Source organism: Leucopleurus acutus, assembly GCF_964270905.1.
Source record: "Leucopleurus acutus genome assembly, chromosome: 1".
NCBI lineage: Eukaryota > Metazoa > Chordata > Mammalia > Artiodactyla > Delphinidae > Leucopleurus > Leucopleurus acutus.
In genome coordinates this window covers 134,272,447-134,300,051 of record NC_139142.1, presented here as the reverse complement: position 1 = coordinate 134,300,051, position 27,605 = coordinate 134,272,447, and the positions used below count along the sequence as shown (strand labels likewise).

The 27,605-nt window shown below is 53.1% G+C and overlaps 2 protein-coding genes across 3 annotated transcripts in view; both read left to right on the top strand.

Annotated features, from left to right (window-relative positions):
* Positions 1 to 21,190, top strand: part of IGDCC4 (immunoglobulin superfamily DCC subclass member 4) — a gene marked incomplete at both ends in the record, with an annotated part of 35,268 nt that extends 14,078 nt beyond the window's left edge. Inside the window, 17 exons of one of the 2 annotated variants that reach the window (XM_082839947.1) lie at positions 2,961 to 3,097; positions 4,444 to 4,584; positions 7,803 to 7,958; positions 8,694 to 9,107; positions 9,619 to 9,783; positions 10,331 to 10,468; positions 11,330 to 11,500; positions 12,429 to 12,668; positions 12,800 to 12,901; positions 14,406 to 14,589; positions 15,258 to 15,385; positions 17,170 to 17,340; positions 17,589 to 17,726; positions 18,495 to 18,600; positions 19,097 to 19,325; positions 20,075 to 20,236; positions 20,783 to 21,190. In XM_082839947.1, coding sequence (XP_082696073.1) covers positions 2,961 to 3,097; positions 4,444 to 4,584; positions 7,803 to 7,958; positions 8,694 to 9,107; positions 9,619 to 9,783; positions 10,331 to 10,468; positions 11,330 to 11,500; positions 12,429 to 12,668; positions 12,800 to 12,901; positions 14,406 to 14,589; positions 15,258 to 15,385; positions 17,170 to 17,340; positions 17,589 to 17,726; positions 18,495 to 18,600; positions 19,097 to 19,325; positions 20,075 to 20,236; positions 20,783 to 21,190 — 3,190 coding nt within the window. Of the gene's footprint in view, positions 1 to 2,960; positions 3,098 to 4,443; positions 4,585 to 7,802; positions 7,959 to 8,693; positions 9,108 to 9,618; positions 9,784 to 10,330; positions 10,469 to 11,326; positions 11,501 to 12,428; positions 12,669 to 12,799; positions 12,902 to 14,405; positions 14,590 to 15,257; positions 15,386 to 17,169; positions 17,341 to 17,588; positions 17,727 to 18,494; positions 18,601 to 19,096; positions 19,326 to 20,074; positions 20,237 to 20,782 lie in introns of both variants that reach the window. The other variant, XM_082839946.1, reaches the window with a different exon arrangement.
* Positions 21,191 to 27,065: 5,875 nt separating this feature from the next.
* Positions 27,066 to 27,605, top strand: part of IGDCC3 (immunoglobulin superfamily DCC subclass member 3) — a gene marked incomplete at both ends in the record, with an annotated part of 40,924 nt that continues 40,384 nt past the window's right edge. Inside the window, one exon of the mRNA XM_082850456.1 lies at positions 27,066 to 27,156. Coding sequence (XP_082706582.1) covers positions 27,066 to 27,156 — 91 coding nt within the window. The remainder of the gene's footprint in view (positions 27,157 to 27,605) is intronic.

The following is a 27,605-nucleotide window of genomic DNA, read 5'->3' as shown; positions in this document are numbered from 1 at the left end:
AGGAATTATGAAACCCATTTTTCAGATGAGAAACCTGAGGCCTGGACATGTGATGTCACTTGCTAAAAATCACATATGTTGGAATCAGTTCTCTCCTCTATGCCACAGCTGCTTTTATATTAGAGCCAGGAGTTACAAAACAAAGTGTACAAGGGCACATGCTTTTTTCCATTTAAATTTTTTTAAGTTTTATATTTCCAAACTAATAAATGTTCACTGTAACCAAGAAATTTAAAAACGCAACAAAAAAGAGCCCCACAGTAACCCCACTCCCAGAGAAAACCTCCACGAATGACGTGAGCTTTACCACCCTTGACTTTTTCCATGCACATCCTAGCATATCATTTATCTATTTTCCAAAAATAGAATTGCTTCATAAACACTGATTTGTGAATTCTTTCCCCCCACTAACCAATATGTCTTGGACATTCTTCCAAGGACAGAGCTTTTTAAAACACATTTTAACAAAGCAGAAGAAATTTTAAATGAAAGTGGTTCCATTTCACTTGTGTTGGCTCTAGCAACAGCACCACACCCGCATTCATTCATTCAACACACGTAATTAAGTTAATGTCAAAGGAGGTATTAGCTCTTGGATACCTGGAGCACAATTTCCCTGGAAAGAGTGAGAAACTTTGGGGTTAGGAAGTGTGGGCAGCTCCTGGCGTGAATCCTGCTGACAACAGCTATGGAGACTGAGGAAGGAGGAAGGGTCTTAGAGGCAGAGAATATTAGGTGGAGGAGCCGTGGATGGGGATGGGGGCCTTGTTTCTGAGATGGGTCCTGCTTGTCCTTCCCCACTTGTCATTTCCCATCAAATTTTCCATGGCAGCAGGCTGGGTCCTGGCCCAGGATTTTCTCTCCAACCACCCTGCCCCTTCTGGTCCCCTCTCCCAGCACTGATGTGGGCAGTTCTTGGAACTGAGGGTAAGACTCTGGGGCAGAGATGGGTTTGCCTGTGGGCTGAGGGAAGGAGTGATGCAGGTTTATGTTTTTTCTCTAAGTCTTTGGGCCACAGCAGATTTCTAGGCTCATGGTCAGAATTCTCTCCCAACACCCTTGAGCTAGTTCTTTTCTCCTGTGTTTAGATTTTTCTCATACCCTGCTTTCCCCACGAGCCAAGGGGTCTTCACCAAGTGCACAGCTGCCCCATTCCCTCCCTGACCTTGGCCCAGCCTACATCCACAGGCCACTTGCTCTAGTGAGAAATTAGAACTCTCACCCTCGAGCTGACCCTGCAGGGATCACAGCTAGAGGATTCAGGAAGACCCACTCCCTCCTTGCTTGGGCCAGAACCCATTCTGCTTCCCACCACCCTGGCTCCCATGGGCACTTCCCTGCCTGGGATTGCACTGTCTCTCAAGCAAGGTCTCTGGGCCCTTCTAGCCCAACCTGCTTTCCAACCCTCACCAAAAGGGCAGAGAACACCACTCTCATCCATCCTGCCCCTCCTCAGTAGTGTACGTGTTGACTGGGACTTGCTGGAGACCACGTCCCTTCCACTGGCATTCTCGGCCATCTAGTGGCTGCTGAGACGAGCAAGTGAGAAGAACGTGGGATTTGGCACCAGAAGCCCTAGGTTCCAGTTTTAACTCTGCTCGAGCTGTGAGACCCTGGGAAAATACCCTACTCCCTCCAAGACTTAGTTTTGTCACCATTAAAAGGAAGGCTGTGATCCCCTCTACCCCTTGGGCTTGTTTCGAGTTTCAGATGAGATAGTGTGAATAGAAGGGATTTTATCAGGGAGACAGGAGGTAATACAGGCAGGGGGTAAACAAATTCAAACTATACAGAAGGTTATTTAATGAAAATTAAATCTCCCACTGACAGGTCCCAGGATCCCAGGTCCCCTCCCCAGAGATAGCCACTATTACCAGGGACATTCAGTGCAAAAGCATATAAGTGTACGCGTCACACACACACTGTTCTGTACCATACATATTTTGGAGATGGTCTTATAGCAGTACACATTGAACTGTCTCCTTTTAACAGCTGCCTAGCATTCCATTGTGTGAATGTACCCAGACCGATTTAGCTAGTTCCCACCCTACAGATGGACATTTGGACTGTTGCCAGTCTTTTGCTATTACAGACAGGGCTGGAGTGAATATCGTTAGACATACGTTTTTGTGTACATGTACGAGAATATCTGTAGGATAAAGTCCTTGAAGTGATGTTGCTGGTTCAAAAGGCACATGCAGGTTTGATCGTAAGATATCACCAGCTTGCCCTTGAAAGAGGGTGTATTGATTTGGCATGACCACCAACAAGACAGGACTGCCTTCCCCCATTCCCTCATCGACAAAGGGTGTTACTAAACCTTTTGATTGGACAAGCTATGTGGCCCCCCCAAAAAAGAAGAAAAAACAAAAAGAAAATTAAGAAAACAAAAACAAAACCTTTTGACCTTTGGGACTTCCCTGGTGGCGCAGTAGTTAAGAATCCACCTGCCAATGCAGGGGACACGGGTTCGAGCCCTGGTCCTGGAAGATCCCACATGCTGCGGAGCAACTGAACCCGTGCGCCAAAACTACTAAACCTGTGCTCTAGAGCCCGCGAACCACAACTACTGAGCCTGCGTGCTACAACTACTGAAGCCCACGTGCCTAGAGCCTGTGCTCCGCAACAAGAGAAGCCACTACAATGAGAAGCCTGTGCACCGCAATGAAGAGTAGCCCCCGCTCACCGCAACTAGAGAAAGCCCAGGCACAGCAACGAACACCCATCGCAGCCAATAAATTAATTAATTAAAAAAAACACTTTTGACCTTTGCTAATCTGATAGGTGAAAATGGTATCTTGTAGTTTTAATTTGCATTTCTTTTATTATGAGTGAACCTTGAAAGTGAACTGCTCTAGGTATTTGAGGCCAGAGGGGAACGTGGGTCCAGGACTGTTGGGGCGTGCTACCCTCCCTGAGGAGCTCCTGCGCACCTCACAGGTGCCCTCTCTCTTCCAAAGGCTCATCACCCTTCCCAATGGGGTCCTCCAGATCCTGGACGTTCAGAAAGGTGATGCAGGCTCCTACCGTTGCGTGGCCACCAACTCAGCAAACCAGCGCTTCAGCCAGGAGGCCCTCCTCCGCGTGGCCCACAGAGGTAAGGGGGCTGCCTGGGTGCGGAAACCTGGGGGTTTCTAGAGTCGGCCATTTTGGAGCTGGGCGGGGCCACAAGTAGTCCAAGGCCTGCCTTCAAATAAGTAACTGGCAATGCGATAAAGCCCAGAGAAGGCAGTGCCCCCCAACAAGTCAGAGATAGAACTGGGGCAGGAACCCAAGACTCCCAGTTTAGGGCTCTCTTCCTGCGAGGCTCTGTGTTCTCTTGAGTTGGGTGGAGCGTCCAGGGGTGGGGAGGTGAGGCGTCCGTGGAGGAGTGTCCGTGCCCTGAAGCCCTGGTCCCCGGCCCTCTGTGTGCCCTGAAGGGGATTCACCCTGCTGCTGCTTGCTGTGCATCTAGCTCCTGATGGGCTGGGGCTCGTGTTCTCTCCATTTCTCTGAAAATCTCCCGTCCCATGGTGATGCAGTAGGAAGGACACAGGCTTTGGGGTCAGAACGACCTGGTTTGAATCCTGCCTTCTCTACTCACCATCTGCGTGACCCTGGGTTCCTTATCAAATGTCCAGTTCAGGGAGGTGGTGAGAATCGCTGAGATAAGATTGGGAAGTGCCTGCTGCCTAGCAGGTGCTCAGTAGATCTCACTCCGGGCCTCCCACAAGGGCCTCTCCCTTGCCTCCCTTTGCCATGGCATCTCCTCTCGACCCCCGCCCCTCCGTTCTTCTCTTCCCATCCCCCTCCTCATCCCCTACACCTCCACTCCTACCCTGCTTCCTAGAGCTTAGCTGACGCGCTGAGTCCGGTTCGCGCTCCCTCCCGTGCCCGGGGTCTCTGCCTCCACCTGCTGGACAAACCGGGTATTCACCATGTTGACCCAGGGACCCAGGGTCACACTGAGAACTTGGCAGAGAATTAGTGCTCAGGGGGCTGCCAGGCTGGCAGAAACTCGAACCCATCCCCTGCCTTTCCCACGTGGGAATCGAGGCCCTCTGGAGAACGGACTTGCCAGAACTAGAAACTATAACTGTTGACTCCAAGTCCAGACTCCAAGTCTTTTTTTTTTTTTCTTTTGTTTTAAACTGGGGTATAGTTGTTTCCAAGTCTACTCTTGACTCTGCTGGTTCTCTGCCCGGAGGGTGGCTTCAATCTGACAGGGGAGAATGGGGGTGGTGTGTCGGAGGTCAGGTTATTCCTCTCCTGGCTCCCAGAGAAAGAGCTCTGAGTTCCAGTCCCAGCTCTGCTGAACTACGCAGCTGCTTTCCCATCTGTCAGATGGAACCCTGGCTGCTCCCTGCCCCACCTGCCTCACCAGGTGACTGTAAGCATCAGGTGAGGTACTGCATGTGAAGATGCCTGATGGTAAAGCTGCCTGCTGGCCTGCCCTCTCTCCAGGGTCGCTGGCATCCATCGGGGGGCAGGACGTGGTCATTGTGGCAGCCCCGGAGAACACCACCGTGGTGTCTGGCCAGAGTGTGGTGATGGAGTGTGTGGCCTCTGCTGACCCCACCCCTTTCGTGTCCTGGGTCCGACAGGGTAAGTGGAGAGAGGGGACCTGAGGGCATGGGAGAGGAAGAATGTGGCATCTCACACATCCCCAAGTCAAGGAGCTATAAGGGTGACCATGCAATGGTCACCGACCTTTGGTATGGTAGGATCTAACTCCTGTCCCAGGGCTGAGTGTGGGTAGGGAGCCTGGACAAAACTAATCATCAATCCGTGTAGCAAGTTTCCTTTACGAAGCGCACTAAGTCTGCCACTCACAAAATCACTCTTGAGACCTTACTTGGCGGGTGGGGCACTGGGCTCGGTTTTCCACGCTATGTTTCCAGTCCTCACAACAGTGAATGTGTGAGAGCTGGAAAGGGGCCAGCGAGTCAGGTGGAACTTGGACCCTCTGCTGGTCTGTTTAACTACACAGCCCCTCCTGGTCCACCCAGTGTGCTGCCGCCTTTGTGTGCCTGGCTTCATGCTGGGCACAGTGAATAAAAAAGGTGGGGGGGGCCTGCCCTCTGAACTCACAGTCTGTTTAAGGGAGATAAGCACACATCCGTGACAAGACCCTTGACAGTATCAGGCAGCAAGTGATGAGTGCCAGGTGGGAATGCGTTACAGGAGATGCTATCGATGCTATCAGGGTAATGAGGGTGCTGGCCAAACATCACCTTGCAGTCTACTGAGCATGCAACCTACTCTCCTGCTGGAACCCTTGGAGGAGGGTAGGGGCCAGGGCTATTATTCCCAGTGGGCAGATGAGGAACCTGAGGCTCAGAGAGGAAGGTGGAAAGCCAGGACCCAAACTTTAGAGCCTGTTCCCTTTCTGGTACACCACCCCTTACAGCCCTGTATGGAAGAAAAGCAAGGATTGTTTTTGTTTCCATTTGAGATAAGTGACTTGTGCCAAGTTGATGGCAGAAGTAAGTCTTAAACCCAGCTCTTTTTTTTTTTTTTAATTTATTTATTTGGCTGCACCCGGTCTTAGTTGCGGCACACGGCATCTTTGTTGCGGCATACGGAATCTTTTAGTTGTGGCATGTGGGATCTAGTTCCCCGATCAGGGATCGAACCCGGGCCCTCTGCATTGGGAGCTCAGAATCTTACCCACTGGACCACCAGAAAGTCCCAAACCCAGCTCTTTTTACCCTTTTTCCCCTGGTTCAGTATACGACTCCACACTGCCTTCTTTTTGTAAGTTTGTATCTCACATTCAAGACTATGTCATGATGAATACATAGAGTTTAAAGAAAAATAATAACCCAAATGACTACATACCCCCACCGAGCTGATGAGAAAGAACAGTGCTGGTATCTGTGCCTCCCTGACCTGCCCGGCCTCCTTGGACTTGTGACACTTGCCTAGTTAGGGCCCCTAGGTCCTGGGGCCAGCAGGACCCTCGTACAATTATTGCAGTAAGCCTGTTGTGTCACCCAGAAGTTCTATTATCAGTGTTTCTCAAATCCTGACCAGGCATCAAGATGACCCAGGGAGCTTCTTTTTTTTTTTTAGTTTTTAATTTTTTAAAAAAATTTTATTGGAGTATAGTTGATTTGCAATGTTGTGTTAGTTTCAAGTGTACAGCAAAGTAAATCAGTTATACATATAGCCACTCTTTTTTAGGTTCTTTTCCCATATAAGTCATTACAGAGTATTAGATAGAGTTCCCTGTGCTATACAATAGGTCCTTATTAGTTGTCTATTTTATATATAGTAGTGTGTACTATATGTCAGTCCCAATCCCAGGGAGCGTCTTAAAACTGCGGACTCCCTCCATGTATGCCTGGAGAGTCATGACCCAGGATTTTTAATGCTTAACAAGTGTCTGAGGTCCTTCTACAGAAAGTGTGGTCTTTGGACCTACCTCCTGGCCATAGTTAGAAATGCAGAATCTGGGGTGCCCTAGGCCTCTGCATCTTAACAAGGTCTCCTGAGATTCTGTGATTTGTGTACACAGTAAGGATTTGAGAATTGCTGTCCCAGAGGGTCCTGACACCTGTGGCTCTGGGATCTCACTTGGAGAAACTCTGCTAATAGCACTCCTGGACAGAGACTGGGAAGAGAGAAGCTGGAAATGGACTTCATTCCTGCCCCTGGGCACTGTTCCTTTTCTAGGAACTTACTCAACTAAGTCAGAGGGGCATTGCTTTTTTGTTTTGTTTTGTTTTCTTCTGATGGCAAAAGTTGTACGTATTCATTGTAGAAAACTAGGGAAAAGGAGAAACAGAAAACATCCCACCACTCGGAGATTAAAATTGTTAACATATGAGCATATTTTCTTCCAGATTTTTTCTATGCACATGTACATTTTTCCCCAAAATTGAAAGCGTGCTTACTTACAATTCCAAGTCCTATTTTCATTCAACAGTATATCATAAACATCTCCCCATCTTTAAAACTTTTTTGAAAATAATTTTAATAACTATGATAGTCCATCATTTGAATGTCACCATAATTTAAGTTGCTAGTTCCTGCTATTGAATTTTTAAGTCCTTCCCAGTTGTCCACTATTACAGTTAACACTGCAGTGATCAGCCCCGTTCACAGCTCCCCACCACAGAGTGCCCACAAGTGGAATCCTGGCTTCAAGGTCAAGGTGGAGCCCCTGTTAGCCCTATCAGCATTTACCCTTTCTCATACTATTTTTAAAAACTTTCCCAATTTGATGGGTGAAAATGAACATCTGTGTTTTGATGTGCATTTCTTTGATTTTGTGAAGTTGAACACTTTTTTGTTTATTGGCCATTTGCATTTCTTCCCTGGATTTTCTGTTCAGGTCCATAAGGGAAGGACTTTTAAAATGGTTTTCACTTCACATCAAGATAAAAGTCTGCACAGATTCAGATCTTTGGTTCTGGTCCAGACCTTTCCAGCCGTATGTTCATCATAGCACTGGGCTAAGACCATATGGGAGGAGTGTCCTTCTTGAGAGAAATGAATTTAATAATAATGGTAATGGTAATAACTGAGTAGTGTACTGAGCACTTCTTATGTGCCTGCATTGTGCCAGCCAGTCCCACAGACTTTATTCGTTACGCTCTCAGAGCAGCCCTTCCAGCGAGGGACCATCTCCCCATTTTACAGACAGAGACACTAAGGGCTCAGAGGAAGTCATCGGTCTAGCAAGTGGAGGAACTGAGATCCCAGCCAGCGACTGTTGTGTTCTCTTAACCCGGGTGTAGAGGGTCTCCCGAGGTCCGGAGAGTGGATGGAGGGGCAGCCCTCCGCTCCCCCCTCCAGCGCTCTCCCTCCTCCCGCAGATGGGAAGCCCATCTCCACCGATGTCATCGTCCTGGGCCGCACCAACTTACTAATCACCAGCGCGCAGCCCCGGCACTCCGGCGTCTACGTCTGCCGAGCTAACAAGCCCCGCACGCGCGACTTCGCAACCGCAGCCGCAGAGCTCCGCGTGCTGGGTGAGGAGGGGAGGAGGGTGAGGGAGGGCGAAGGACCGCGGAGTAGGTGTTGGGGAGACCGGACTGGGGCGGGTTAGCTAGGGCGGGGCCGGGAGGAGAGGGGAGGGGGGTAAAGGGGCGACTGGGTGTGTCAGAGGGACTGAGGGGCGGTGCTGGAGGATGAAAACGGGATAGGGCGGGGGGTGGGGCATTGGAGGGGACAGACTAGGTAATTAGAGGAGAGGAAGTGGTGGAAAGAGATTGGAGGATGGAGTGGGGGCAGAGGGGAGGGGTGGTCTGGGTGGGACCCAGGTAATGTGGGGAGGGAGGGGTGGGACTGAGGTTACTCGGGGGAGATGGAGTGGTCTGGGAGGAGAAAACTAGGGGCAGGGTTGCTCAGGGCTGGCTGAGGGGTAAATCTGATAGGTAAGGGATACTGGGAGGTAGGGGAGAAGGAAATGGTAAGTGCGGGAGCAGGGTTAGATCCAGGAGGAACCAGGGTATTTAGGGGAGGCCGAGGAGGCCTGGGGACAACTCGGAGAGAGAAAGAGAATGGTCAGTGTGGGGCTGGGGTAAAAGGCGGAAGAGAGAGCTGCACTGCCGAGGGTATTTTGGGGGGACGGGTGAGTCAGGAAGAGGTTAGAATGAGTGGAGAGGATGCGGGAGTCCGTCGGGGTGTCCGTCGGGTATTGGGGGCGGGAGCCAGTGCCCCTGGTGGCCGGAGCGCGCGGTCAGCGTCCCCCTCCCCTCCCCCAGCCGCCCCTGTCATCTCGCAGGCGCCGGAGGCGCTGTCACGGACGCGGGCGAGCACCGCGCGCTTCGTGTGCCGCGCGTCCGGGGAGCCGCGGCCCACGCTGCGCTGGCTGCACGACGGAGAGCCGTTGCGGCCCAACGGGCGCGTCAAGGTGCAGGGCGGCGGCGGCAGCCTGGTCATCACGCAGATCGGCCTGCAGGACGCCGGCTACTACCAGTGCGTGGCCGAGAATGGCGCGGGCACGGCGTGCGCCGCCGCGCCTCTGGCAGTAGTGGTGCGCGAGGGGCTGCCCAGCGCCCCCACGCGGGTCACCGCCACGCCGCTGAGCAGCTCCGCCGTTCTGGTGGCCTGGGAGCGGCCCGAGCTGCACAGCGAGCAGATCATCGGCTTCTCCCTCCACTACCAGAAGGCACGGGGTAAGTCTCCCCGGGGCTAAGAGGCCCCAGCAAAGACCTACGCGGGGGCTCTGGTGGGCGGGGAGGGGCGCGGCATAGGCTGGATGATTGAAGGGTTGCCTTTGGGGATAGGATAGAACGGGATGGGGTGGGAACCCACAGGAGAGACCTGTGTAGAAATGGGTCAGTACATTTCTCCCTCAGCCACAGTTTGTTATAAGAGAGGCGGGAGAGGATGCTCCTCCTCCCAGGGAAAATGGCTTGGCATTCCTGGAGCCAGCTTGTTCATTGCAGCAAGAGTCACTTCAGTTAGAGGCTAGAAGGGACTTCCTAACCAGTGGAGGAATTAATACAGTGGGACTAGAAGTCAGGGGAGTTTATACTCTCCCACCGAGATTATCTGGAATGATTTAGCTGTAAAGAGGCTATTCTAGGGACTGGGACAATATAAAGGATCCCTAGACAGCTTCCAGCTGGTGAGCCCTCGGGGGTTGCCCTGTGACAGACTGTCCTCTAACCCTAACCCACTCAGGCATGGACAATGTGGAATACCAGTTTGCAGTGAACAATGACACCACTGAGCTACAGGTTCGGGACCTGGAACCCAACACAGACTATGAGTTCTACGTGGTGGCCTACTCGCAGCTGGGGGCCAGCCGCACCTCCACCCCAGCACTGGTCCACACACTGGATGATGGTAGGACCTCTGCACCTGCAGTGGGCACCTTGGGGCCCAGAGAATTCCCTGGGGTTGGTAGCTCAGCTTCACTTTACTAGTGTTCGCCAAGGCACTTTTACCTGCCTTATGCCATATTTTGTGCCCTGTAAGGGAGTGGGCGAGGGTTCTTCTCCTTAATTTACAGTTGGGAAAACTGAGGCCCAGAAAATTAGTGACTTGCCCAAGGTCAGTAGTACGGCTGGGACTTGAGCCCAGGTCTCATGATTGCCTGTATCAGATGGCCCTTCTCCCCGACACCCACATACCATCCAGTCAGACAGGAGCCAGTGACAATCCATCGGATGTAGACGATTGTGCCCCCAACCTTATTCTGGCTTCAGGGTGGGAAGGATGTCCCCTCATCTCCAGCTTGGGGCTCCCCTGAGAGGCTCCCTTTCCTCCCTCAGATCCTGGTCCCGGGCCTACTTCTGACTTGCTGTGTGACCTGGGCAAGTCTCTGACCGCTCCTGGGCCTCACCTTCCACGTCGGTGGAGCAGAGCTCACGTAGATGTTCTTCTGTCTCAGTCCCCAGTGCAGCGCCCCAGCTCTCCCTGTCCAGCCCCAACCCCTCGGACGTCAGGGTGGTGTGGCTGCCCCTGCCCCCCAGCCTGAGCAATGGGCAGGTGGTGAAGTACAAGATAGAGTACGGTTTGGGAAAGGAAGGTGAGTGGGGGCAGGACACGGGCTCCACCTGGCTGGGAATCATTGGTGTGAAGGGTTGATCAGAGTGGCTGGGGGCCTGAGCAGAGCTGTGGAGTAGGGCAAGGTGAACCTGGAAAGGGGGAAGGTGGGCTGGGGGTTGGGAGGGCAGGAGAGAAAGGGAAGGCGAAGAGGGCTAGCTCAAGACAGGGGGAGGCCTGAGGTCTAGCCCCACCTCCTCTACGGCTGCAGTGCGTAATCCTGTTGAGTCCCTGCCTCAGTGTCTTTGTGAAATGAGGCAGGTAACCTAGGTAATCCCTGGGGTCCCTTCCAGCTCAAAAAGCAAATGAGGGATAGGGAGGTGGAGGGTGTGCTTGTGGGATTGAGAGAAAAGAGGCATGGGGGCGTGTGTGTTAGGACAGATGTCAGGAATCTAGGGGAGGAGGTGTGAAAGGGATGGAGAGATTGGAGAAGGCAAGTGGCTGGGGGCCAGGATGAGGGTGGGGAGGGAGGGAAGGGTGAGGAAGGGGGCTTGGGTGGTTGGCAGGGCTCCGGAAGGTAGGTGGTGCTTGATGGCCTTCATAGCCAGTGCCTCATGCCAGCACCCTGGTGTGTGTGGGGGGGTTGGTTACTGACAGCTCCTGGGGCGGTGGGGAGTGTGTGCCATGATCCTTCCCGCTCTGAGCCGAGGCTGATGGCTCTGCCAGCCAGAGTTGGAGGCCCAGGAGTCAGCCCTGGAGCATGGAGTCCGTCCGGGCACTGAGGGTTTTAGGCTCCGATGGGCCCTGAGGAACCAGGATCTGAGGTGGAAAAGTCGGTGTAGGGGAGTTTAGGAGTCCTGGTCCTTAGGCGGCCACCCAGAGCCAGTCTCTTCTGTCCCAGCAGATCAGATTTTCTCCATCGAGGTGCCAGGGAATGAGACACAGTTTACACTGAACTCGCTTCAGCCCAACAAGGTGTATCGAGTGCGGATTTCGGCCGGCACAGGGACCGGCTACGGGGCCCCCTCCCAGTGGATGCAGCACAGAACGCCCAGTGTGCACAACCAGAGCCACGGTACGGGGTCAGAGGGGACAGTTGGGGTGATGCGTGTGCCTATGTATGTTTGTGTATGTTTGCCCTTGGAACCCAGACCCAGCCACCTCCTCCATCAGAGACGTTCCATGGCTCCCCCTGCTCGATGGGCAAGGGAGGATGGGTGAAGAGGCGAAGGGCTAGCTTTTGCAGACACCCCTGAGCTCCTGTTTCCTTTCCATCTGCTGTGTGACTTTGGACAGACCGTTCACAACTCTAAGACTTCATTTACTGCCAGGTGTGGCACAAGGATTAATTAATGTAAACAAAATGTTTAGTACATAATTAGAACTTGTTAAATAGTAGCTGCTTCCATGATTATGATCGTGGGTTTGGCTGAGAGGCCCAATAGTAGAGTGGTTAAATGCACTCAAAACCTGGCGCACATACTATCTGTGTGACCTTGGGCAAGTTACTTTTACGAGCCTCAGTCTTCTTATCTGTAAAACAGGGATAATAGTGCTTTTGTTATTTTATAGGGTTGTGAGAACAGCATCAGACACATAGTGAGCTGCCCCACTCTTAGGCTTCCAAATAGGGCTCCCCACTTCCAATGGCTCCATCCCTCCTTCCCGGCTTTAGCAATCCCTGGGATCCCCTACCTGCCGGTACTCATGCATTCATTCCTTCAGAAGAATTCTAGAGCCCTGCTCCAAGCGAGGTGCCGTCAGCCCTGCCCCAGAGGTGCTCCTTGCTGACCTCTTTGCAAATGCCCAGGAGACATCCCTGCATTCCCAGCACTTGTGGAAGAGTGAGGTGTGCTCTAGACCGAGCCTGGGCCTGGTCCTTAGGCCGGTGGCTGAATGGTGATGCACTGGGAGAAGGCTGGCAAGGCTGTACTCAATGCTGTCTTCCTGCTTTTTGCTTCCTCGTGTCTCTTCCCCCTCCCTTCCTGCGCCTCTGCCCGCAGTCCCTTTTGCCCCTGCAGAGCTGAAGGTACGGGCAAGGATGGAGTCCCTGGTCGTATCATGGCAGCCACCCCCTCACCCCGCTCAGATCTCTGGCTACAAACTGTACTGGCGAGAGGTGGGGACAGAGGAGGAGGAGGCAGATGGCGAGGGCCCTCCAGGGGGCCGTGGAGACCAGGCTTGGGATGTGGGTCCTGTCCGGCTCAAGAAGAAAGTGAAGCAGTATGAGCTGACCCAGCTAGGTGAGGAGGGCCAGGTGGGGAGGGATGAGATGGACATAGCTCCAGTGGGAGACTGGACAAGCAGGGTCAGTGGCTGGAGATGACCCCAGAGGTTCCTCTAGCCGGTGAGTGACCCCCATGACCTTCCCCAGTCCCTGGCCAGCTGTACGAGGTGAAGCTCGTGGCATTCAACAAACACGAGGATGGCTATGCGGCAGTGTGGAAGGGCAAGACGGAAAAGGCTCCCACCCCAGGTGAGGGGGCTGGGGAAGCGGGGGAGGAGGTCTCAGTCAACAGGATGGCCTCCTTTCCCTTTCCTCTGGGCCAGCTCTGGTGGTCAGGTTGTCTGGAAGCTTCAGCTACCCACAAACCCATTCTACGAGGCTCTTCTAGGTTACAGAGAGAAGCTCCAGCTTGTGCACTGTCTCGTAGGTCTGCTCACCGTGTTTTCATTACCCATGAACAGTGCTAATATGGAAGGTTGGACAGAGAAAAACCCCATGATTCATCAGTGACTTCTGACTCCAAGTTTGACCTTTAAACACTTTTTAAAATACATCCACCTACATTGCACCGTCTATCAGATTATTCCTCTGCTCTAGGGAGGGAAGGTATCCCTTTGTGGCCCACCAGGAAACTGAGGCTCAGGATCTTGGTTGGGGCTGCTGCAACAAAACATTATAGACTGGGTGGCTTGAACAACCAGTTCTGGAGGCCGGGAAGTCCAAGATCGAGACCCCAGAAGACCAAGTGTCTGGTGAAGACCTGCTTCCTGGTTCGTAGACCATAGGCCATCTTGTTGCTGTGTCCTCACATGGCGGAAAGAGGGTTGGAGAGTTCCCTGGGGTCTCTTTTGTAAGGGCACTGTTATAGACTGAAAATGTGTGTCACCCCAGAATTCATATGCTGAAACCCTCCACTCCAAAGTGATATAATAGGAGGTAATTAGGATTAGATGATGTCATGAGGGTGGAGCCTTCATGAATGGGATTAGCACCCTTATAAGAGTCACAAGAGAGCTTGCTTCCCTTTTCTGCTCTGAAGATACAGTGAGAAGTCAATTGTCTATAACCCAGAAGAGGGCCTTCACCAGAACTTGACCATGCTGGCACCCTGATCTCAGACTCCAGAACTGTGAGAAATAAATTTCTGTTGTTTATAAGTCACCCAGTCTATGGTGGTTTGTTATAGTAGCCTGAACAGACAAAGACAGGCACTAATCCCTAAGACAGGACCCACCATATGTTCAAATTTCAACATATGAACTTTGGGGGGACACAGACATTCATTCCATGAAACTTTTCTACGTCTTTTACAAACATTAACTAATTTAATCCTCATAACAACCCTATGAGGTGTTGGTACTATTATCTGCCCCACTGACAGAATGGGGAATGGAGACACAGAGAGGTTAATTAACTTCTCCATAGTCACACAGCTACTAAGTGGCAGAGTTGGAATTTGAATCAGGGCAGCCTGGCTCCAGAGTCTGTGCTCTTAATTGCCATGATTTGCTGTCTCTATTACATTCCTACATACTAGTGTTCCACAGTCTGCTATCTGTATGCTCTTGGCAAAAATCACTTAAATTCTGGGGAGCCTCAGTTTCCTCATCTGTGAAGTGAGAATGGTGTCACCCAACTCACAGGATCAAAAGAGACTGGGTAAAAGAAAGTGCCCTGGGAACTGCAAACCACTATACATACTGAGGGATGAGTATCCTCCCTCCATTCCCACACTCTAATTTTCACCCTCCAGACCTGCCCATCCAGAGAGGGCCACCCCTGCCCCCCGCCCATGTCCATGCGGAATCAAACAGCTCCACATCCATTTGGCTTCGGTGGAAAAAACCAGACTTCACCACAGTCAAGATTGTCAACTACACGGTGCGCTTCAGCCCCTGGGGGCTCAGGAATGCCTCCCTGGTCACCTATTACACCAGGTGGGACGAGGGGGCTGATGCTGCGAAGGGGGAGGAAGAGCAGACGGTGGGGAAGAAGGCAGCAGGTGGTGATGAGGAGCGGGGACCTGGGGGTTCAGGGACATTTCACGACTCATGTGTTAAACTGGGGGCACATTGAGGGTCTGATGACCAGATGGTGCCAGATGGAAAAGGGGCATCCATCCAGTCCCATCCCCTCACAGGAGAGCCTTGTACTCAACCCTAGGAAATGTCACGCAGGACAGACCTATTTCTTCAACTTCACGTGACGGGGAAGAGACAGCCCAGCTGCTGTCCTGAGAGGTCCCCAGTTAGATGGGGAGACAGAGACCCTGACCTGGGGAGCGGTTTGTTTGGCAGAGGAAACAAAGCATAAAAAGAAATAGATATATACAGTGGCAGCTGAAGTAAAATTAAGTCAAGGAAAAGAAGCATCAGAGATGGTCCCTTGGGTAGAGAATGATGTGGATTAATCCAGGAATGTTTCCTGGAAGAGGGGCCTGGCTTGGGGACTGGACATGGAGCCTGATACATCCAGACCTCTCTGCAGGTCCTCTGCATGGTGTTAGTGGCCCCCGTGGGGCTGGGGTAGGGGAGTAGATTTGGAGGGCCCTGCCCTGCTAGGAGGGTGTGCCTGAGAGCCCTGGTCACGTTTCTTGCCTTGGCAGCTCTGGGGAAGACATCCTCATTGGCGGGCTGAAGCCATTCACCAAATACGAGTTTGCGGTACAGTCCCACGGCGTGGACATGGACGGGCCTTTCGGCTCCGTAGTGGAGCGCTCCACCCTGCCTGACCGTGAGTGGCCACCAGTCCATCTTTCAGGGAACTCCTTCTTGCCCCAGCATCCCTCTTGTGAAGCGCCCCTCAGAACCCCATGAGTGTCCGTCATTTGCTCTGCATCTCTGTAGGCAGTCCTGTGCTGGTCTTAACCATTTACTCACCGTTTACTCAGACATCATAACGTAAGATTTAGAGGAGTGGTTTCTTTTAAGAGGCTGTGGGAAGACCTCAGTGAGCCGTGAGGGGGGCCAGGTCTGGAGGCAGGCGTCCTGGGTTCTGCCTTTGGGTCCCCGTCATTCCCCTGACACACACTGAGACTTAGGCAGTCCCCTTCCCCACGAAGGGCCTGTGGGTCCTCATCTGTCAAAAGAGAGGATGGGACCATTCGCTTTGCAGGTCTGTGACTCTGGAACCCTCTGGAAATGCATCTGAAGACAAGTGGATTTTTTTTTTTTTTTTTTTCCGGTACGCGGGCCTCTCACTGTTGTGGCCTCTTCCGTTGCGGAGCACAGGCTCCGGACGCGCAGGCTCAGCGACCATGGCTCACGGGCCTAGCCGCTCCGCGGCATGTGGGATCTTCCCGGACCAGGGCACGAACCCGTGTCCCGTGCATCGGCAGGTGGACTCTCAACCACTGCGCCACCAGGGAAGCCCGACAAGTGGATTTTTGTTCTCACAGCAGAGGCTCTTTGGTGCTTCCAGTCCTAAGACTGCTCACCTTTCTATTGACAGACCTCTGTCCCTGACCTGAAATAGGAAGACACGTGTAGGGTAGGGTGGGGAGGCCCTCTACCCTCATGGATTCACTTTTTTAAAAATTGCTTGCAAGTTGTTTCTCACCCATGCATGACTTCAGTTCTTATGGTCTTAAACTGCGTGCGGACTTTAGGGAGACCCTGGTGTTTTCTCCAAGGAGACTGTATGATACTGGATCCCCAGCACAACTGACCAGGCTATAGAGGGGGGAATGTTTTCTCCTTTCGCAGGTGGGGAGACTGGAGCCTGAGAAGCAGAAAGTCACCTAGGATCAAGGAGGGTTCTGGCAGCCCGTGGTGCTGTGGCTCTGTTATGCCTTAGAGCCCTGGGTCCCCATCCCACCCTCTGTTGGGCCTCGAAAACCTGAGCCCCCAAATCTCTGTCCCTTCCCAACACACCAGCCACCTTGTGTCCCTCCTTCTCCCCCTTCCTCATTCACTCCCACCCCCCAGGATCAACTTCTTCTCTGAAAAAAAGACACAAAGCCTTCCAAGGTGCTGCTTCTCCCACTGCGGTTCCCCAGACCCTGAGGACTTGTGCCAGGGGCAGGCGTAGAGGCTACCCAGGGCATCAACCAACTTTACTTGAAGATTTTGGGTGGCAAGGGGAGTTAGGAACTTTAAATGATAAAATATTTCAAACACTATTTTTATATTAAATGTTACCACGGAATAGATTAATTTAAAAGAAAAGGTAAGCCTTCCAAAAACTTCTGAGCTCTGCCCCCAGGTCCCTAGAATACCAAGGGTTGAAGACAGTGTCAACCCTTGGAAGTATTTGGGTGTGGAAGTTTGAGGAGCTCTGCTCCAAGGAGTAGAAAAGAGTTTCTGAGAGGGGAGGAATGGTGGTGAAGCCCCCTCCTCAACTGTATTCCAGAAAGTCCCCACTGAGAGACCAGACCTCATTCTGCTTTGTGGTTTGTGGTTTGTTCCAGTGAAGGAGGAAGCAGGGAGGCTATGTCCTTGTGCCCTGGCTCCCAGCTGCCCCCAGAGCTGGGGCTGTCAGTGACCCTGCCTCTCCCCGTCTCCCCTCCTGACCCCCAGGGCCCTCCACGCCCCCATCTGACCTGCGCCTGAGGCCCCTGACGCCATCCACCGTTCGGCTGCACTGGTGCCCCCCCTCGGAGCCCAACGGCGAGATCGTGGAGTATCTGATTCTCTACAGCAGCAACCGTACCCAGCCTGAGCACCAGTGGACCCTGCTCACCACCGAGGGTGAGGGCTCGCGCCCCACGGCATCTGAGCAAGAGTTTCCCCACCCTCTCCCCACTTTCCAGCCTCCCCAGTGGCTGGTTAGTAGTGAGCTTGCCGCTGAGGTTTGTTCCAGGAGGAGCAGCCAGAAGCTACCGCCTGAGCGGGAGAAGCAGATTCTCTCAGGGCCACTTCCCAGCCCATCCCTGCAGCCCACCCCGACCCAATTCACCAACCCTGCTCTCCCTGCCTTCCCCACGCCCCCCCGCCAGGAAACATCTTCAGTGCTGAGGTCCACGGCCTCGAGAGCGACACTAGGTACTTCTTCAAGATGGGGGCGCGCACAGAGGTGGGGCCTGGGCCCTTCTCTGGCCTGCAGGATGTGATTACTCTCCAGGAAAAGCTCTCAGGTAAGAGGCAGGAAGGGGTGGGGTCCATCCTGGGGCAGTCCAAGCTCTCCAGAGCCCCCCCCCCACACACACACACAGTTGACTTCTAACCCTCAAGCCATCTCTTCCAAGGTCCTGCCTCTGGGCATGACTACACTTTCATTGTTTTGGACAAGTGCCCTCTTCACCTGGTGTGGAGAAGACAAATTTGAAGGGAAGATGGGTGTGGTTCAGTGGTGATTCAGTTGAGAGGTCAGATTTGCGGGAGACTGGCTTGGTTTCTTTAGGAGATTGCTTTGGAGAACTGGCTTAGAAAGGTGATGAGATTTATGGGGTGGAGGTCTTGGGCAATGGGACTGGCTACATAATCAGCAGGGCCCGGTGTGAAAGGAAAATGTGGGGTCCCTTATTTAAAAAGGGGGAAGAACTTCCAGATGGTGACAGCAGAGCATTAAACCAAGCCCAGAGCCCTTCTAAGCATGGGCCACGTGCCCCTGCAGGTGTTGCACACCTGCAAAACCAGCCCTGTTAGGAAGGCAAGAGGTGTGTTTCACTGAAAGGCCAGGCTGATGGGGAGGAGCCACAACTTCCGTATGTCCAGTGAGAGGGAGGTAGTGGTGGTCTTTGTGAGTCCATAGGGCCCTCCTGTCCTTGCATGAGAAGATTTCACATGTCCAAAGGGTGAGGCTCAGGCCAGGGGTCTCTGGAGGAAGCCGCAAGTCCAGGTCTACGAACCCTGGGTTCTCTCCCGTCCTCCATCTGTTCTGTTCCCTCCCTCTCCCCCGCCAGACTCTTTGGACGTGCACTCCGTCACGGGCATCATCGTGGGCGTCTGCCTGGGCCTCCTCTGCCTTCTGGCCTGCATGTGCGCTGGCCTGCGCCGTGGCCCCCACCGGTGGGTGAAGGAGCCAGTCTGACCGCACAGAGGAGAGGTTTCCAGAAGGGCTGCAGAGATGAGGGAGCAGGGAAAGTGGCCATGACTTGCTCTGGGCACTCCCAGGAGCCCCATTAAAGTTGACTCTGGGATGAAGGGGTTGGGGGTGATGACCTCATGAGAGTAGGGGGTGGGTTTAGGGAAGCCCCCCAGCATATCCCCTCAGCAAGGGCAGGCGTAGGTAGAGCTGCCTCTCTGCTGTTTCCTTGGTAGCTGCCAGCATCTTGCAGAGAGGGACCCCAAATCTCCAGATGCCTGGAGCCAAGGGAGGAAGGACCCCAGTGTAGTGTCCCAGCTGTTTTGAACAATCCCAGAATTTCTTATTCATTGCACAGACCGGGAAATTAAGTCTCAGAGATGGGTAGGAACCTGCCCAGGGATACAGGCTGGACTAGATACCAGTCTCACCCCCACCCCTCTCTTTGACCACTGTGCTGTCCCCCATCTTCCCTTCCAGGGAAGCCCTCCCGGGCCTGTCCTCCACGGCCACTGCTGGGAACCCCACGCTCTACTCCCGAGCCCGCCTTGCCCCCCCCAGCCCCCCGGCTGCCCATGAACTGGAGTCCCTTGTGCACCCCCGTCCCCAGGATTGGTCCCCACCGCCCTCAGACATCGAGGACAGGGCTGAAGTGCACAGCCTTATGGGTGGTGGCGGTCCTGACTGCCAGGGTCACTCCAAGAGAAAGGTGAGCCTGGGTAGGTCCGAGCCCCACACTGTGGCTCATGCCCAAATAGGACACCAGGGGGCGCGAGAGCGCAATGTGTGACCCCGTGAGAGAGCCCCTTCCCTCCTCCCCCCTCCCCTTCCTGGGCCAGCTGCAGAAGAAAAAGCATACTCTCCCTCCTCCTTGAAAGGGTTGGGAGGGCAGGGAAGCAGATGGGCCTCCATCCCCGGCAGAATAGGTCAGCCTGGTTCTCAGGAAGGAGGGGAGGGCCCCCGATGGGCTGTCTGCGGTTGACTCGGGATGGCCAGAACACCAAGATCCCTCCTCATCCTGGGAGCTGGGGAGACCTCTAAGACCCGGCTCTCCCCAGTATGGGAAAAAGAGGCTGGTCAGTTTGGAGGTGGTCAAGTGGGACCGGGATCCGGATAAGGTGGGCCCACACAGGGCAGGTCCCCTCCATCCTAGCAGTGGTGGCTCATCCTGCATTTCCTGACCAGCCAGCTCAAACCCCTGAGTCTTTCCCCATCCTTTCCCTGCCTCTGTGGTGAAGGAGACCCTGCCTGGCTCAGAAACCTCTGGGCTTTTCTGCAGGAGGATCTTTCTGTCCTCAAATTCACCCCCAGACTCTCAGCCCATTCTGTGCTCCTCCCTACAGCCTTGGGGAGGGAGGTAGCAAGGGGGCCAAGAGAGTCTGTGAAGGGAGCTCCATACACTTCCCTCTCATACTTCACAGTCAAGCTCTCAGTGCTCCCACTTTTCTTCCTGTGCAGATCTCCTGGGCTCAGCACGGTGGGCTGAGCTGGGCAGGTTCCTGGGCAGGCTGTGAGCTGCCCCAGGCAGGCCCCATGCCCTCTCTGACCCGGGCCCTGCTGCCCCCTGCTGGAACCGGGCAGACGCTGTTGCTGCAGGCTCTGGTGTATGACGCCATAAAGGTCAGCGTCCCGGGAGGAGGGGGGAGGGAAGGAGAGGAGGGTCCCCGCGTTTGTGCAGAGCAAGTAGTGAATCCTCTGGAGAGCCCTGGTGGTAACTTCCCTGGGGCTAAAAGTCTAGCCAGCAGATCCCTGGAGCCTCTAAAGATGAGTGGATGGAGGGCAGGCCAGTTTGGGAGAAGCTGTATTTCTCTGGGTTGGGGACAAGCCTTCCTCTACCTAGACGTAAGTGGGCCACAGCAGAATTACATGGATCTGACGGTGCACCCGGCCTGAGTGCACTCAGCCCTTCCCCCTGTTCACTGAGGCCCTGACTGAATCTAGTACTTCTGGAACTCCTCAGCAAGGGCAAATGCATAGTATTTCCCTGCCTTCCCAGGGATCTGATCATCATCTCTTTTAGGACAGTCACCGTTCTTCCTTTACCAGCTCCCATGTAATGTATAACGGGCTCTGGGCTGGGGGTCAGTCTCTCTGCATCCCAAGAATGATGGCCGTCCTTCTGATGGTCACTCTCAGTGATGGTTTTGTGTTCTCTTCTCTGACCAGGGCAATGGGAGGAAGAAGCCGCCCCCAGCCTGCAGGAACCAGGTGGAGGCCGAGGTCATTGTCCACTCTGACTTTAGTGCATCCAAAGGGAACCCTGACCTCCACCTCCAAGACCTGGAACCCGAGGATCCGCTGCCTTCAGAGGCTGCTGACCTCACTTTGGGTGTTACGAATCTCAGGCAAGGGGCAGACTGGCTGGACAGGGAGCTGGGAGGGTGTGAGCAGGCAAGCCCTGGGCCAGACAGACTTACCTGCCTGCCAGAGGCAGCCAGTGCTGCTTGCCCCTACCCGGATCTCCAGCCCAGTGAGTCTCTGCAGGAGGCCCCGGGGAACAGCTGCCAGCCAAAGGCCCCCTGCCCTCCAGCAGCCAGCCCAGGCCTGCCCAGAGCCCCAGTCTCCTCTGCGTAGCTCCCTCGAGGGCACAGTTGGGGGCAGGCTGGTACGGATCGTGGGACATGACACGGGTGGCCACACATGTACACGTGTCTGCCTGCAGGTACTGACCATCATCAAGCCCTTTGGAGCCTCCTAGGGTGCTCTGGCTCAGGGGAGAGGAAGAAGTGGGTTGTTCACTCTTCCCCACCCATGCTCTGTGACACGTGTGGTAGGCGAGAGACACGTGAAGCACAGCTATACGTGCTGTACACGTGTGAAGCGCGTGTGGGTGTGCTGGTTGGTGAGCTGGGAAACCTTGGCCCGGGCAGTGGTCACTACGGCCTACTCCGTCCTCCAGGTCAGGACAGTGCCCAGCCCTGTGGGCCCCCACCTCCGTCACCCAGCCTTTTATTACACACTCTGAGAGTGTCTCCAGTGCCCTGTCTGACAGAGACAGCCCCAGCCCACTTCCTGTCTGGCTGGGCTGAGTGCAAGCAGGCTCTGAATGCCTAACGCTTTAGCTGCATCACCTCTGCCATGTCCCCGGTGCCCAAATTGAGAGGGTGACTCTGGCTCCCCTCAGAGCAGTTCTGCATCTAGTGTTGTAATTGGGGAAGTGCCTGGTTTTGAAAATCTGCTTTCTCTTGCTCTCCCCTCCTTCCTCCCTGCTCACTCCTCTAGTGTCTGTCTCCCAGTCGCCCTGCTCTCCCAATCCTAGCGCCCTTCTCTTCCTCCCTGATACCCTTTCCTTTCCTCTCTGCACTTTCTCTGTCTCCTCTTTCCGTCTGTCTCTGCTGTCTCTCCCACCTCTCCCACACTGTGTCATGTGGTTCTCCTGCCTGGGTTCAATCTCTGCATCCTCCCCTAACAACATGACTACCTCATGTCTGTTCAAGGCCAGAGCGTGACTCCTGTGTCTGCCATCCACTTCAGCCATCATCCTCCCACCCCCTTCCCATCTGTGCCTCCATAGGCCCCCTCCCCAGGCAAACTGCCTACCCCCAGTGCAGTTTGGAAAAGACCTTTCAGCTTCCCTTGCATCTTTCTGCCTGTGATTGAGATCGGAGGGTTCTCCTTGGAGAGGATAAATGCAAGTCATACAAGGGGGTTTTTGAGACAAGGAAAGGGGAACACGACCCAGAAGCTTGGGGTAAAATTACTCCCTCCCTTCTAGGCAGGCAGGCAGATTTGCTGGACAGAGGGGTTTGGGGACCTTCCTTCCCAGTTGAAACTAGAAGGGTAGAAGGGGATGGCCCCACCACTTCCCACCCTGTGCACCTTGAACATGAGCTGACAGCATGGAGGTGGAAGGAATCTCATCCTCTTGCAGTGCTGGAAGGGAGGGCTTCACACAGGACAAGGGTGATGGGCTCTTTTCATTTTGTCTTTTCTTCAAATTCAATCCTGAAGTCATTTTCTGTTGACCTACCACACAGGGACAAGCTTGACTTCTGTTTCCTGTGGAGAGAAAACAAGGTCATTTATTTGATTTTGCACCTCAGCCTCTCATAGGAGCATCAAGTATGTGGTCTTTTCTCCCTGCATTCATCTTTTCTAACTGAGCAGCACATCAAGGGTTAACTCTGGCTTCTGGGCCAAATTAGAAATAACCAGTCTATCTTTCCTTTTTTTTTTTAAATGGTGAAATGTCTCTCAGCGGAGTTGCAGCTTTCTCAGACCCTTTCAGCATCTGTGTTTATTACACTCGGGTGTCACTCACGTTTGACATCTGCACCTACATTTCCTCCTGCTCCCCCTCCTTCAGGCAGCCTATGATAACACTAAAGATTATTAATGTTGGTTTTGTATCTCATTAGGACAGAATTGTCACTTGTACTATTTCTGTAGCATTCAGCGTTGCTGTGGCTAACACTACTGTATATGTTTCATCACGGCTCTGAAGGTCAAAAGCCTCATTTTATTTTGCTGGTTTGATTTTTTTATTTTCTAAAGGAAAAAAAAAAAAAAAAAACTGCCCTGAATTAAATGGCTGTTTTAACAGTAGGCTCTTAGCATTACACCACATAGTCATTTTTCATGTTCTTGTTTAACAGGCAGTGAGGTTCTGGTTTAAATTAAATAGCTGCAAATGAGACAATTTATAACCCATTAGGTTGGGTGGAAAATTGTTTCTCAAAAGCAAATAAGTAATAAATCTGGTATCTGCCTATAACTCACAGTTGATAAGAAAGTGGCCATCACTCACTAGCATTATATATGATTTGGGCTCTGGGTAATTTGGAAGTGTTAGGTTTGCATCTTTGCAACAGTATTTTTATTAGAAAAGAGTCCATTGGCCTTTTACAGGGTATTAATCCCTTTGTCATCTACCATTGATGCCTTACGGTTTTTGAGTCTCATTTAAAAACCTTTTCTTGATGCATGACAAGTGTAATCGGTACCTGCTCATTTATTTGTCTGTAGTTTTGCTGTATTATTTAATGATTTTTCCAGTGGTTTTTTTCTCCTTACAAGTATGATATTCTTTAGTGTTAAGCCAAGGCATTGATCATGTATCTGTCCCTATAATGAGTTAATAAACTATTTTCCAAAAATGTTCTCTTTTGGAACCGAATGACTAGAATTTCCTCAGCCTTTCTGCACGAGAGAATGTATTTCCTACCAGGATGGGAAATGTTGGTTTTTGACGGAAAGAGCAGGTGGTTATAAGAAAGAACGGATCTATCTCTGAAAAAAAGGTAACCCTTGTACGTTGCTGATGGGAATGTAAATTGGTACAGCCACTGTGGAAATCAGTATGGAGGTTTCTCACAAAACTAAAAATAGAACTACCATATGACCCAGCAATCCCACTCCTGTGTATATATCAAAACAAAAACGCTAAGTTGAAAAGATACATGCACCCTACTGTTCATAGCAGCATTATTTACAATTGCCAAGATACGGAAGCAACGTGTTTCATCAACAGAGGAATGGATAAAGAAGATGCAGTAAATATATACAATGGAATACTGCTCAGCCATAAAAGAGAATGAAATTCTGCCATTTGCAGCAACATGGATGGACTTGGAGGGTATCATGCTAAGTGAAATAAGTCAGGGAAAGACAAATACCGTATGATATCACATATGTGGAATCTAAAAATAAACAAATGAATATAACAAAACAGAAACAGACCCATTAGACATAGAGAGTAAACTAGAAGTTACCAGTGGGGAGAGGAAGCGGAAGGGGCAAGATAGGGGTAGGGGGTTAACACGTACAAACTGCTAGGTATAAAATAAGCTACAAGGATATATTGTGCAACACAGGGAATATAGTTATTTTATAACTATAAATGGAGTATAACCTTTCAAAATTATGAATCACTGTATTGTACACCTGTAACATATAATATTGTACATCAAGTATACTTCAATAAAATAAAATTTTAAAAGAGAACGGGTTACTCAGAATCCTAGGATAGGAACTCTCCCCACCAAAAAAACAAAACCAAAAACGAACTGAACCATCTCCCTACCTCAAGAGGCACTTCAGAAAAGCACCTAAACTTAGGAAAGATGCTTTCTTTGCTGACACTCTTTTAGGCTCTTCGGGGATCTCTTTCCATCTGGACACACATTTTTTGACTTTCTTGGGTGCAAGGGAGGAGTGAACCACCAACTCCGGAAATTTGGGCTCAACAACTCTTCTTTGTTAACTCTGGTCTCCAGAATTGCCCATGGCTGCATGTTCACACATGTGGGCACTGTGCCTACAGGCTCAGAGACCCATCCTACATGCACTGTCACCTTCACAAACACCCTTGTGTCCATTAACTCAAACCTAAGCACAATAGTCACACACCAAACTCCACACTTACACCCCACACACATCTCAGGATCACAGCTGGCAGCTGCTCTGTTAAGATCTTTACAGTGCCTGGAGTGTGGTTGCTTTTCTACTGCAGGGAACCAAGAGCCAGAGGCTGCCCTGCCCAGGACCACCCCCAAAGTGGCTAGTGAGCCAGCCCCAAGTTAATTGACAGATCATAGGGAGAGATACTGCACATTTTGCATGCAGGAGAATAGCCATTATTTGCATATCACTCTCAGAGCAAGCGTTGTGATAAAGAAGAATTAAACACTTGTCAAAATGAATTTAAAATGACAGCATCCCAGGACACCAATTTGACCTCTCCTGAGTCTAGGACAAGCCAAGAAGGAGTTGTTGAGAATTCAAGCCCTGCAGGAGGGAGTTCCAGGACTTTGGGCCCACGGGAGGGCCCCCCCCTCCCCTCCCTTTCCTATGGCCAATAGAAGCTCATCATTCCTGCCCTTCCTCATAATGAGATTGGTTTGGAGCTTCGGAGTGTGCCCGACCCTGAATTTCTCCATTGCCTCCTACTGCTTGCTCGTGTGTCTCAAGTCCTGCCTCTCAAGCTCACCTTCCAGTTGCTACTACAGAGTAAGGAGTCCCTGGGCTGCACAAACCCCATCACTAGTAAACTTATCTGATTTCTGGAGGCCTTTTCTTTACTCATCTGCACCAAAGTTAGTTTTATATATGGTTAACATTCCTGCTCCAAGATTCCGGAGTTGGTATCGAAAGAGAGATGTAATTACTCCTCTCCCAGACCAGTCCAATGCCAATAGCTGAGTGAGGCAGAGACTACTCTCTTTAAGCCTCCTTCTCCTTGAACTTAGTAGATGCTCAGTAATTTTGATGGACTAGCACATCATGCTGGACTCAACAGAAGATCATTTAATAGTGAGTGGCCGAGACTGAAGATCTCTGAGGGCCAGCATGGGGATGTATCTCCTAAGAGGCATGCCTATCTTCCATAACACTTCTTACCCGAGACTGATGCTCTCTCCGTTTATGTTCTCTGACATGAAACCTTGAGTCTTCTTTGTGGCATAGAAATGTTACTGGGAAGTTTAACTTTCAATATGCTTTCCCAGTTACCAGGCTATTTGTCATGACCTGTGTCCTTTAAATTTCCCTATGAGTGAGCAGGGGAGATATGATTATCTCTCAGATGAGTTCCAAGAGTGACTGCCTGGGTTTGCGGGTCTAAACAGCGGGCAGAACATCGGAACCGGGTCACTTAAGTGTTCTCATTGTCCTGTTGGTTCCGCTCTCCCAGGGCCCGGGATGAAGCTGCCTTCCCACTTCTCCTACCTCTGTCCACCCAAGGGGCAGAACTCTTCAGTCTGAAGAGGCCAGTCTTGCAGCTAAATGTCCTAGCCTTTGGCTGGAAGGACCGGAAACCAAAGGAAAACCGAATCTTTGACAACTTTGTGCAGCTTTTAGGGAATTATCTCGACAATATAGACTTGGACACGGTGCAGGAGGGCGCAGCAGAAAGAGTGGGTCAGAGGGAATCCCGCAGCTTTGCGGGTTTCTCCGCAGCCCAGACCCATTCGGCGGTCCGCTGGGTCTCCACTTCCCCAATCGTCCCCAAGTCTGGGCCTGGTCCGCGGGGGAGGGGTACGGGGCTGCAGCTCAGGACGGCGCCCGCCGCTCCGGCCCCAGTTCAAAGCGCAGGGGGCGCGTCCGCCGCGCAGCCGGGAATGTCCGGCCGCTTAAAGCGCTCGCCGGCTCTTTTGTTCCCCAGACCGGGCCTCCGGGGAGAGGGGGCTGGGGGAGGGGACCGGGAGGGGAGGGAAGGGGGGGCGGCGGGCGGCGGGAAGAGGGAGGGGCGGGCGCGGGCGGTGCGAGTGCGGAGCGCGCACCCCGGGCGAGGCTGACAGATCGCCGGGGTGGGTGCAAGATGGCGCAAGCGGCCGCGCTCCCCCTGCGCCCCCGGCGCTCCTAGGCAGGCATGTGGCCCCAGCCCCCAGCCGCCCGGGCTCGGCCCCGGCCGGAGCCCCGGCCTCGGCCCCGGCGCCGGCCCCGCGGGACGCTGTGAGCCGCGAGAGGCCCCAGAGCCGCGCGTAGCCGAGCCGAGCGGACCGCGAGCCCCATGGCTGCTCCGCGCGCCGCGCCCCCGCGCTGCCGGCCCCGGCTCCTGCTGCCTCTGCTGCTGTTGCTGCTGCTGCCCGCGCCGAGCGACGGTGAGCTAGGGCGCCCGCGAGCCGGCGGCTGAGGACCGAGCCCCGGGAAGGGCGAGAAGGGAGTAAGCGGGCGCGAGGGGCGGACCCGGGGAGAGCGGCGCGGACCTGCGGGTCGGAGGGACTTGCCCGAGAAGGAGAGGCGAACGCTCAGGGGCGCTGAGGCCGGGTTGCCGGGGGCGGCAGGGGAATGCTGAGGATGGAGCCCCCCGAAGAGAGACCGGCATTCCGTCCGCTGCGTCTCCAGGACTCAGGGCAGTGCCTGAGCCCGGACTGAGGAGCAAGGAGCGCGGCAAAGCAGGAGCTCGGCGGGCAGGCTGGAGTTGGGGAGAGGGGGAAACGAGCCATGGGAGACCACAGGGCTGAGGCCCGTCCGAGGGGGCGCGCTGGGGTGCTTGGAGCCCAGGGGTGGGCACAGAGTGGCCCGAGGCGGCCGAGGCAGCAGACGGCAG